This window comes from Helicoverpa zea, chromosome 31 (assembly GCF_022581195.2).
Source record: "Helicoverpa zea isolate HzStark_Cry1AcR chromosome 31, ilHelZeax1.1, whole genome shotgun sequence".
Classification (NCBI taxonomy): Eukaryota; Metazoa; Arthropoda; class Insecta; order Lepidoptera; family Noctuidae; genus Helicoverpa; species Helicoverpa zea.
Window position 1 is genome coordinate 5,752,706 of NC_061482.1, and position 12,646 is coordinate 5,765,351.

The 12,646-nt window shown below is 32.8% G+C and overlaps 2 protein-coding genes across 16 annotated transcripts in view; one reads left to right on the forward strand and one right to left on the reverse strand.

The window, feature by feature from the left end:
* LOC124644801 (coiled-coil domain-containing protein AGAP005037) overlaps positions 1-12,646 on the reverse strand; it is a 300,925-nt gene that overhangs the window by 39,730 nt on the left and 248,549 nt on the right. The window lies entirely within an intron of this gene.
* Positions 1-12,646, forward strand: part of LOC124644804 — a 29,730-nt gene that overhangs the window by 5,501 nt on the left and 11,583 nt on the right. The window contains exons 2-3 of the mRNA XM_047184389.1: positions 9,518-9,651; positions 9,831-10,081. Of these exons, the coding sequence (XP_047040345.1) occupies positions 9,521-9,651; positions 9,831-10,081 (382 nt within the window). The 5' untranslated portion in view covers positions 9,518-9,520. The remainder of the gene's footprint in view (positions 1-9,517; positions 9,652-9,830; positions 10,082-12,646) is intronic.

The following is a 12,646-nucleotide window of genomic DNA, read 5'->3' on the forward strand; positions in this document are numbered from 1 at the left end:
CATTAAAACGATTACTAGGTACAGTTATATTGAGAAAGTAGAAACAGTCTAACAATTCAAATATTGAAATTCCATCTGCAAACATGTGCGGTATGGACTCTATGAAATTCGACAAATGAAATTGAAATGACTTTTATTTTTATTTCAATTTTGGTTTCAGCATGTCTTTTAGGTGGTTTAATTATATTTAGGATTTAATAAAACATAATACATATTAAACATATTAGCCATAGTCTAAAGCGCCTTAGGAAAAAAAACTATACTTTTAAATTATTTAGAATTAAAAAAATATTTGCTTAAGTGGTTATATTTAATAAGCTTTTTTTTTAAAATACATCCCTCTTCAGTATCAAATATCTAAAATACTTCGAACAAAATTATACTACTTTGAATTACTCCGGCTAATATGTTCACACACATGAAGTAAATAAAATTACTTACTTGGAATGATGCACGTCCATACAAACAGGTTGCTGATTCAATCAACTGCAGGATTTCATATTCATATTTGAATATGAAAAATCTCTAGATCTAGATTCGAGTTGTGTTTGCTTTCGGTTAATTGGAATTTTTTTCTTTGTATTTTCAGCCAGTGATAAAATCGACATCCTGTACCTATAAATATTTCGGCTACATTATGAAATAACACAGTTTTCAGGGGGACCATGACAAAAATTAATAAACTTTTACATAATTTGCCTGGAATTTAAATGGAGCTATACTCACACATATTGATAACATGCTTTCCTAATATTCAAATATTGAATACGTAGTTTGTCTTGCTTACATCTGAAATATTCAGTTCCATAAGCAAGTTAAGTTCCTTGACACTTCTCACAAACACTTTTTAGTTCCAACATTATTCTTCCACTACACGGGTATACTGAAATATAGTTTTTCTCATCACCCGCATGCTTCCTTCTTCCATATAAGTCTTCTATGTGCCCTCTCCTGGGTCACAGACTTCATTCCTCTATATTGTTTAATGCTGGACTTCAAAGCCACCACAGGATAATTTTTTAACAAATGCGCAAACTTTGACAACTCATAGTCAAATAAGTTTGTAAATACGTATACTTTACTTAGATATTTTCGTACAAAAAAAAAGTTATTGATAACAAAAGATGTTCTATAGTCATACGTCGTCGCGTCGTGATACTACGTAAGTCGAGGATTTTAGCACGGATAAAAAAAAATGATACTTTTCTTAAAACTAATAATGCAGAACTGTTAATGATTCTGAACCAAAGATTTTTTTGCGTACAGCTTAAAAATTATCCTGTATTATAACTGCTGATATTAATGCTTTTGAATGCTGGCAAACTAAAGTCATCAAACAGTATATATGTTCACGTTCACGTCATTCATTAAGTTTTTTCACTTCACAAACTGTTTAAATCAAATAGTTCATATGCTCGCGAATTATAGTCTTCATTTTCTGTAAACACTAGGACTTTAAAGTTCCTGTGTGACAATATTGTTTATACGCACTCATTATTTAAATTGTACAATGGAAGAGAGTTCGCCTACACTCGCTTAATGTTTTATCACAACCCTGCTGTAACGCACTCACTTTTTGTTCCTACACTGTAATATTAGGTACGCCACCTATAGATTCACAAATGTTTTGGCTTTCACACCACCTACGATGTTTAATCACGTTGTCAACATGAACCAACTTTATGTTTTGTAATAGGATACAAATGACCCGGTATACGTATAGTCCTGAAAGAAAAATATTGATTAGTATTGTTATAGTAATAACGAAGATGATGATGGAATATATGAATGATATCAGAACTGTGTACCTATAATGTTTTTATACGCTTTTATATTAATATATTTTATCCTGAAATAGTGGGTATTATTCCCAGCGTTTTGGAAAGCTTGTGTTTTCTGAAAAGTTCCCGTGGGAATAATACTGAGTATAAATATCAGTTATCACAATATGAGGAATTCTGTTAAAGAGTACTTTCGTTGTACATATATGTAGTTATATACAGCTTACACGCGCCCATCGATCGTGGATAATTTTTATCCTCGATAAGTTTATTTTTAATAAAATTTTAAAGCATCAGCAAGCAGTCGGCGATCCGGATAATTTATTTGCGCCTTCGACATCGGCAGTACCTGAACCGTGTGCCCGAAACTGGGATGTGTCCCAAATAGGAGTCGGGAGAAGGCGGATAGGAAGTGGTTTAATCTAAATATGTTAAATTTTAACATTTTTTTAATACAGGATTTTATTAAAAACTCTCTTAAAGGTCATGGAGTTTTTTTGCCCGTTTTTCATCATAAGAAGCTACCCCAAACGCAACGCTTCTTATGATGGGTAACTAAATTCAATATTATTTTTAAGTTATAAAGACTTTTAAATTATTTGGCACCATGTAGTTATAACATATGTAAAGTTAAAACTATAAGATGTTACTGACAAGGCAATCATTGTTGTGAATTATGTCACGTATTCAGTAGGGACAACCAAATCCCCGTGAGAAGATACCTGTCAGTTTATAGAATAATTATGTACAGTAGACATCAGTAGTAACTGTCATGCACCTTAATTCAATATTAATAAGTACGATTTTCCTATAAAACTGTTACCACTGACCTGAAGATGACTGTACTATGTAGGCAGGTGTAGTTTTGTATTGAACAATAAGCTCAAGAGATGATCAGATGTCACAGAACTTATGACCCCTCATTTATCTCATAATTAATGTGTTCATATCCTTAACAGTTTAGAAACCGTATTAGTTCGTGTATTTCAGAAATAATTTAATAAGACTTTCAACCATCAGACAGCCAGGCGGTGAAATCTTAGTCATGGAATAACAACATACCTAAGAAATTCAGACTTTGCAAGAAAACGTTACTACTGCTGAAAATTACACCTCGATGTATAGAAAACATACATTTTAAGCTTTCTTGTACCAAAAAGCAGCCTCAAAGCAAGGATTTCTAGATAAACAAAACCAACAAACCACTGAGATTCAAAGACAGATGATGAGAAACGGACGACCAAGAAACCACATTTGCTTCAAACCTAATACCTACGAACAAAATAAACTGAATCTTAATATAATTAAAAGCATTAGAAACCTCATTTTAACTCAAAATAAGGAAGATGATACCTATGATAGAAAAAAATAAAGGCTATATTTTGTAACAGACCAGAATTCTTATCGAAAACCTAATAATATGCAGCAAAACGTTTTCAGTTTGCCATAGAACAAAGAAGATATAGATACGCAATGATTGACAATACAATTGTATTAAGGATAGAGAAAGTCATTCGCTGATCGTTATCTATCAATATAAAACGTATACATGTAGGTATAGCTGTTATACATGCTATGGCCACTTTCACACTAGGAAAAAAAATAAAAAACAAGAGTTAAAACCTATTATTATTTTAAGTAAATTAGAATGGCTAGAGAAAGTTTGTTTATTAGTTTTAAATTATTATTTTGTTTATGTTCTGTTTGTGACAAATCTTGAGAGGCTACTTTTTAACCGGGCGTGTGAAGCAAAAACCGCTGACGGAAGCTAGCGTTAAGTTTTGGTAAATATAAAGCTCTGATCTATCTCTTAAATTCACGTACATTTAATACTAACAAGTATTAATTAATTTTGTAAACAAAACACTCATAGTAATGACCAAGCGTAATCACAAATTCACAAGAACCAATATTCACGAATTTACCTATAATAATTTAATATTGCTTAATCGGTACTATATTAATTACAGAAATTATTACGACGAAACTGTAATGATACAGCAATTAATTGAAATAACGAAATTAATACGAACAAAAACATTTAAATTATTCGCGCAAATACGTTTAAGAGATAATCTCATATTACATAAACAGAAATACATTGGACAAATATGTAAAATTATATTCGTATTACTGTTACCACCGTCGCGGTAATTACCGCGTGACTAGTGTCGTTTCTGTGGCAATCATTGGTCTGTGGTTCTAAACATGGAGACTAGACCATATGGGATATTGGAAGCGATAGCGTTCTACGAAGCGTTAAGTGATTTGCCCTGTTTAGTGAGTGAGAGGCCAGACAAATGACACTCATCAATCATTCATCACTGTGGTTTTTAAATATCACACCAGTTTCTTTGTACAATAAGAACAGATGTGTTCTACAGGGTGATTTGTTGTAGTACTTCTTTGCACGAAAATTATATAAACGATAGGATACATTTAATAATTTTGATTATTATAAATTTTATTGGTAAAATTAAAATATGTGTACAAATAGATCTTCTTTCTTAAACGGTGACCACAAGTGCAAATGTCTAACCTCCCCACTCAGAGACATTTAATGGTTACTTAAGCCATTCCTTAGTGAAGGATTTGTATGACATTCCGTCACTAAGGTGTGACTTAAGTAATCATTAAATGTCTCTGAGTGGGGAGGTTAGTAACATAATTAAGATACGAAGTGAAAGTTCGAAGAAGGTTCCAATAATAAAAAGATTGAGAACCATAGAATTTGGAGTAAAGTCATACGTGGAGACTAAGCAACAGTTAAGCAAACAGGATACTTATGATTTTGCAAGTCTTACACAGTTAGATAAATTATCAATGTAATCTAAGCTGAAAATGTTCTATATAAGTAAGAATTTAACGCTATTAAGTTTAGCATTAGAGACGCAAGTTACTAAATGAAGCGGGGAAACTGAATTAAGTAATAGTATTACTTAAATGTTTTCGACTGGTTTTTTAAAATAATTACCATAAAGTTACTTAGTCTCAAGTTACTATAGTCGTCATAATTGATTCGTTAATAAGATTTCAGCATTACTAATCCGTGGTTTTTCAGTAAACTTTGAATGATTATGCATTGAATATTATGTGCATAAATGTTTTACTTTAGTTGCTATAAATAATGCAAATTGTACGGTAATTTTAAATTCTACCTGACATAGCTCAATTTTTTATTTCGATCATTAAAATTGTTTGTTTGCGATGCAACCATTGTTAGCATAACTGTTAATTATTATACTGCTGCAGTCTTATTTGTAACATCCTTTATTGCATTTAATGGAGGCAAGTTATATGTCCTATATCGATCTTTAGAAAAATTGTACCTTGGAAAAACATTTACAGGTGACACGATTAATCAATCCGACCAATTATACCAAATACTGTAATCAAATTTATTCGAATTAAATTAGTAATTGTTTGTATACGTGTGTTTGTTGAATCGGAATACAATATTATTAAGAGGAACAGTCTTTATTTCGCGTTATTTCGATGATGTCGTATGTGTCATTCGGCAGAGTTCATTCTTTGGGACTCCAAGGAACAGGATTGAAAGGTCAAATATTGCAAACACAAAAGGCTTTCCACCATAACCGTTAAACAGGCGATTCAAATCAGATGCATAATTTCACAGATTATACTCGTACAAGTGCTCGTTATTTCTCTTCCGGACAAATACCAATGGGTTTCAATGAAATTTCCTTATTTCTCCAACAAACTATCAATCAGAATAGCGTGTTGATTGATGCTATCTCTTTGTACTACCGGTTTTGTTCCGACGTAATTTTATTACATGCTCAAGATACGCGGTTTTACGACAGTGAATTCAGGCACTTTCAACACTTTAAACGACCGCGTTCAATTAGCATTTCATCATTGCCATTTAATGTGACAGTTCTGGAACATGATGACGTCAATTATTTTAAATTATTTTCAAGTGTTTCATTATGAGTGCACATATGCAGACTTTCATTTAAGCATATCCAAAAAATCTTAAAATATGAATTCGGTCGAATCAACTGTAAACATTGAACTATATTTCGGCTTCAAGTGAATACTTTCTTTTCAAGGTGCAACACGAATTTGTTTAGATCACTTTATTAATAAACATAGACTCGATAAAATAAAAAATTCTAAGGCTTCCTTGTTCGTGAAAGCTGTTCCTCATATCTACTCGAGTGTGCAACATTACGAACTTTATGATAGGTAACTAGTTATTTCTTCTTATGCGAAACAAGAAAACGAATTGCCGGGAGATAGGAAATTGAAAAATGAAGTAGAAAGACTGAACGGTACCGCCAAAATGAAAAACCTGTCTGGATCAGACACGCTCTGAGGTTTTTTTGCTCACATTTTTTTGTCGGCAACGTACGATCAATTATTAACAGCCTGGGCTTCTTATTAACTTACTGCAGCGTCCAATAATTAATTTTCAACGACCTTTTAATATAAAATGTGCGGGTCATTGAGGTAATATTCTCGTACCTTATTAGTTAATTGAGAAAATGGCTAGTAACGTCGTGGAAATTCTAGAAAATTCATTCAGAATTTTCCTTTGATATAAAATCAGATATCAGTTTATATTTTCTTCACAAAACTTGTAAGTTAGAGAGGTACGTAACAAAACTTAAGATTAAAAACTACAAACTAAGTAAGTAAAGTTGTTTACTTTTAAAAGTGCGCTATATTCCATCATTATGAATTCTTATAAGTTAGTAATGGTGTAACTTTATATCTGAGTTTCAAGAGTTCTGTTCAAGAGTTTCCAGAACCGAATCCATATTTCTATAGATTTCTTACTACAAGAAACTTAACCCAACTATAATATAAATTCAATACATGAGGTGAGCTTTCCAATAGTTCAAGATATAACACAGGATATCTAAGAATCTTTCTAACCAATATTGATACAACTCTTAACTTTAGTTCTAGAAGTCATTCATCAAAGTCTTCGAGGCTATAAATCAAAAGGCCAGCTAGATATACCGAATAAGTGCTCGTATATCTTCTGTTACATAATATTTCCAGCAATTAGAGCGCGTCGTTTTTAGTGCATTTGGTGCAAACAATGGTCACTTATTTTACATAATATCACCAACATGTTCAACATTTTAAGGTAGCATCATTGAATGCCAAAACAATTTGACCCTTATAGACATGTAAGAGCTAATATTACGATGTCACAGATATCCGAAAATCTACGGTCTGGCCGGTCGTAAAACTTTAAAGAATGCTATACACAAAGAGTGTTCCGCTCAAAATCAGGCACGATCCATCAGTGTTTTGTTCATCCAACTTTGGAATTTCATCAGAATATCCTGTGGAAAAGTTTGACTCTCTACGGATGGCCTAAAGGTCTAAGCTCACTTGCATAACGCTGACCTTACACGTTCAAACAAAATATAGATATAATTTATTTAAGTATTACTAAAAAGATATATTTTACATATACCATATTATGGGTAATTAATAAATATCAGAAGTTAATGCTTCGCTTACCATGCCTTGCAAACTGATAGACTTATGGACTTATTTACACACTGGTAGCAGCTAGTTGTTGTTTGGGTGGGTGCGGTGTTAGAACAGAGTTTGTGTAAGTATGCTTAGACCTTAAAAGTCCGTTCCGTAATATTACTATGTATCCAATGCATCTTTGTAATAAACTAAAGCAAACATTTTCACAGTTTCGAAGCTCATATTTTAGTTTCTAACACCTAACTTTACCTAGATAAGTTCAAAATCAATGGTGAGTTCAAATGTTAGTCTCGATTTGTTATAAGTATATCAATCTTCTTTTATTTGGAAATATAGAATTTATAATACTGTTAACAGAATTGGGAGTACATTAAATTACAATAGCAGAAGCACTTAACTAGGAAACCAGCTTGCATGGGATTTGCATGTTGGCAGCTACCATGAAATTGGGGCATCGTACGTTGTAATGATATTTCAGTATTACATGAAACTCTTCGCTGCATGGAATATTAATGCACTGCAGGGATAAAAGGCACCATGATTGGTGATCCTATTAACTCGGCACTAACGAATATAGAACTTATTAAAATGCTTTGTAGCCGCCATTAAAAATTCTACACTGGAAGTTACTGTGCTCATAGTTTATTTTTTATACAAATGAAGCCTTCATTGCAATGCATGGATGAGATGGTGTGTCAACATCGCACGAATTCGAAAAAATGGATGATTATTTCGTCATTTTACAAATTATAATATGTTTAGCTAGAGCTGAAAATCAAATTATGAATGTTTTTCCTGTATAAGTTTACAAGTTATTCGTCCATTGTTTTGCTTGCGGTGATCAAAAATATCTGCCATGGCATAGCAAACACTGGAATTTATACCAATAAAATCACCGGCGTTTGTTTTCCCGGAAGCTTTTTGTGCTAGTATTTGCGTGGTAATCCTTTTTGACCTCTATTCACATATTGCTTTATTCATAACATACCAGCCTATTTTATGGCGTGAGCGCGATAGAAGATATTCGATACATTGGATAGCTGTTTACTTTGACAGTTAAATAAGAAACTTGCTTGGTGGTGACTGAGCTTGGGTGAATAAGACAAAAATTTTGATCCGGTCACACACAGAAATCGTGATTGCGAGCGCAAATATTAAAACATCACAGTTTAGCGGATCACGGGTTTAAAACTGTGATCATTCATTGAAGTTGAACGATAGACATTTACGTCTGCAATAAATATTCTTGAATAGAGTTAATATACTCGCGTGTCTGTTTGACAGACTGTTAACATAACGACATACAAACTAACACGTAACAATGACATAACCAATATTTCGTGTTTACCAACTTTTTAACTATTGTATTTATTTTTAACTAACTCTGTGAAACAAGTTATTCAATAGGAGCAGCCTTTGTTTAATTTATTCTAAGGAGTGCCTGTCAAATTAGATTTGTTAGTGGGTTAGCCTTCTATAGAAGGGTACTTAATTAAGAAGTCTATAAACGTGACTATTTGAAAGTTCGATCGCTTCTTGGAAACTATTGATAAAATATTGTGGTTTCTAAAAGCCAAAAATAATACAATGAACTAGTTACTGTAACTGTTTATTACCGTTATATTAATGATGACCTACCTATGCAGATCAAACGTATCTTCATAATATTTAGGTTTCCACTATCTGTGCTAGTAAGTATGTCCATCTATAAGAAAATAAGTCGAAATAAGGGGTAGTTTGTATGTGGATGCGCCATTTAGGTACTTAATTCCCACTGTACGACATGATAGTGGACTAGCTACTATTAGCCAGTCCACTGTTTTATATTATTAAGTCGTCAGACAGGACCGAGAGGTGATCACGGAAACAGCACGGGTTGCAACTTTTCCTTCCATTTCTATCTATGTCGGATATCATAATTGGCGGAAAGAGCCTAAAATACTTTCTGTTTCGTAATATCTACTATTCCGGTTCTGAGAAAAAAGTATTGGCTAAAAGTATTTACTTATGTATTCGTACAGAGGCGGATTGTATTTTATGCCAGTTATAATTTGACAAATATCGATTCATTTGTTTGTGCTCGGTGCTATTTCGATTGCAAAGCGATTTTTTTACTGCCATGTTCATTGAGAATTATTATTTCAGAATATCAAAATTGTGCGAATGTTAATTTGATAATATAATTTATCTGGTCCTATTTCTACTATATTATGATGTTATTGATATTAGAATAAAAACAATGTATTGTATTGTTACAGAAAATGCGACTGTTCATGGTGATTGCCCTGTTTGGGGCTGCGTTAGCCGGAGAAAGTGATTGGCATCCAATCCTCCCGGATTCTACTGTGATGTACTCAACCTACCACACCTCTGAAAGATCTTCAGTTTTAAGGTAACCTAGTATGATTTTGAATAACTTTACGTTAACATTTAAGATTAAATTTTCACAAAAAGAAAAACTACACATTCTTGGCTTTGCATTTGACAGTCACAACTGTTGATAATTATAGAAACTGATCATTCGAAAGGGGCATCATGAACTTAGTTTATAATGTACGTTTATTTTTCCAGCCCACAGTTGAAGATAGTGAACCGAAGGCCAGCCTCATCGCAATACGGTTCTGGCAGCAAAGTGAGCCTGTTCAATCCTCCTAGCCAGATGACAGACACCTGCAGTATCCACAAGGTTTCTATGAATCAAGAATTGTTCTACCAGTACATAGAGTATGAGACAGAAATGATAGATCTGAAGGAGTTCACGCTTTGCATGTGGACCAAGTTCCATAACCATTCCAGTGATCATCCTCTATTCTCTTATTCTGGTAAGTAATGCTTTAATTACAAATAATTACAACTAAGTCTCAATTTGATTGTTACTGAATTGAGTCAATTCATCTACGTCATGTAACTTGTGACTAAGTAAGTGACGCACGGGTCGATCGCTCAAGATGGTAATGTGGTAGTTGGTCCGTGTATGCTGTACCATCTTGTCATAGCGAATTCATAATGGAAGGCACGTAAAGTTAGCGGGTCCTAAATGTCATTTGAACCTCTTTGGTAGACGTTACGGGAAGTCAGAAAGTCTGAGAGAACCAGCCTTTAGTTCGCCAATACCAACATAAACATAATTGGGACAAGGCCATTTTAGGCAGATGCTGAATTTAATATTAATTGAACAAATGATATTCAATTTCAATTTCTATAATATTGCTCGTACTACCTATGTTTATTTTCCCGGTACCGTTATTAATTTGGTAAAAGCGATTTGCTGTCAATTTTATTTAACAGCTGCATTGAACGTTTCCCAGCATTTGGTTTTCAAATTGAAATGTAAAATGTGAAGCACACGAGCGTACCTATCAATTTAGAAATGGACACACAAACATTTTAAAGCCTTACAGAAATATAGGTAAACATTTATTGAACTAACAGCGAATAGTGGTCCAAAAATTACTGTAGAACTTTCAATATTGAACCGATTCTACATTAAAAAAATTGATATTGAATACGTCCCTGAAGAACCCTTATGGTGACCCAAACTGCGAAAAATAAACGTTTTTTTCCTGGAAAAACTTTATCGTGAATAAGCTTGACACGTGAACCGATACAGTTTCTGTTGTTATACTCCGATGAAGCGTAAAACTTATATAAATAAGGCGACAAGCAAAAGTATTCGTTCGCGAATTTTCCATGACCGACTGTATTCGTGGATCTTGCACATATCGCAATTACGATTGAGCAACAATTTAATTGTCTTGTGTTCTATTTAAAAATAAATTACTATAATGAGCATACAGTAATTTAGATTGCGTTATTATTGTCAGCCGACTTGTATTTTATGCTTGTCAGAAAAATTAACATGTAAGAGCTTTTTCTGGCACTGATTTAAAGAGACAGCAGTTTCATTAAAATTAAATAACTGCTTAATATGTTTTTCAACTTATCATAAAAACATCTCAAATACTTTAATAACAGTTCAAAAAAATTGTTCCCGTTATAAATTATACGTCCTACCAAACTTTTTGTCTTAGCGAAAAATTAGTTATTACCCCTCCAGTATGTCATCACATTCGTTAAATATGCATACTCGAATCTAATTGGGCTACTAAGACACTTTTTCTTACTTTTCTAAATTCCTATTAATATATGGCTTGCACAATACTTTGACCAGCAATAGGTCACTTGGACATGCTACCTAATAAAATATTTCCACATATTTCCAATATTAGAAACTCGTTTTCTTTTCAACCGCTTTTAAGTTATCAATCAACTATTACTTAAATATAAAGCAATCTTAGTGAAAAGCCGTGGTTCAGATTCGATTTTGTATTTTTTTGTTTCGAAACTCACTAAGTTATCACAAAATAATTGTATAAATTAAACAGTTGAAAGCCTAGGTTTTCCTTTCAATAACAAGTCGACATCGGAAGTAAACGATAAGTGAAAATGAATAATTATAGACTTCCTAAACATAAACAGAGCTTGTGAATAATCGACCCGTGCGGTTTTTACAAAGCCAAAAGTTCGCATTGGCTTATTTTACACCGTGATTAAGTAATTTGATAAATTAATATTGTTTGATCGGTCGCACTATTTCGTGAACATATTGTACCATTTTGATGTAGCCCACTCATTAGCTAGAATACACTTAGTAGGCACTCACGCCATTTTGTAAAAATAAGTATCCGAACTGTTTTCGAGTACGTAATTGAATTGAAAGAGTTAATGGAACAGGAGCCTCGACAGTTAATTAAACAGCCACAGTTATTACAAGTATACAAAGTACTTTTGCTAAAAGCTTTTCTCCATGGTTTCACCAGCTTTTAAAGTGAACTATTTTCGCACCCGGATAAAAAATATAGGCACCTCTAAGATATGCAGTAATCAGTAATTATTTCAGTGTTACAAATAGACGCTAGAATTTTATTTGTAGATTGTGTAGGATATCGATATTTTTAATCAATGATTAAACTTGTATTTAATAGACATTAATAAGATTCTCTATGTCAAATAACATAACATTGTATGTCGGTCAAGGTAAATAACAAGGTTTGAAACATCAATCTTTATGGAAGTCATTTTAATTAATTACTTTAAGTTATCAGTGGATTCTACCTTTATTCATAAAGATTTTATTTTATATGTTTGTTTACCTAGAAATTAAACGAGCTACATACAAGAACAAGGGACGTGAAATAATATAAAAATAGCGAGTTATGAAACATGTCAAAGGCCAGCCTGAAATAGGGGTCTATTTAAATTACAGCAGTGTCAGCTCACTAGCTAGCTCGTTGTTCAAAATATAACAAACTTTCGTCGTTAAAATATTATTATTAAACTTCCTTCATCTATGTTTAAAAACTAAACGTGCCACTCTATTTATTTTG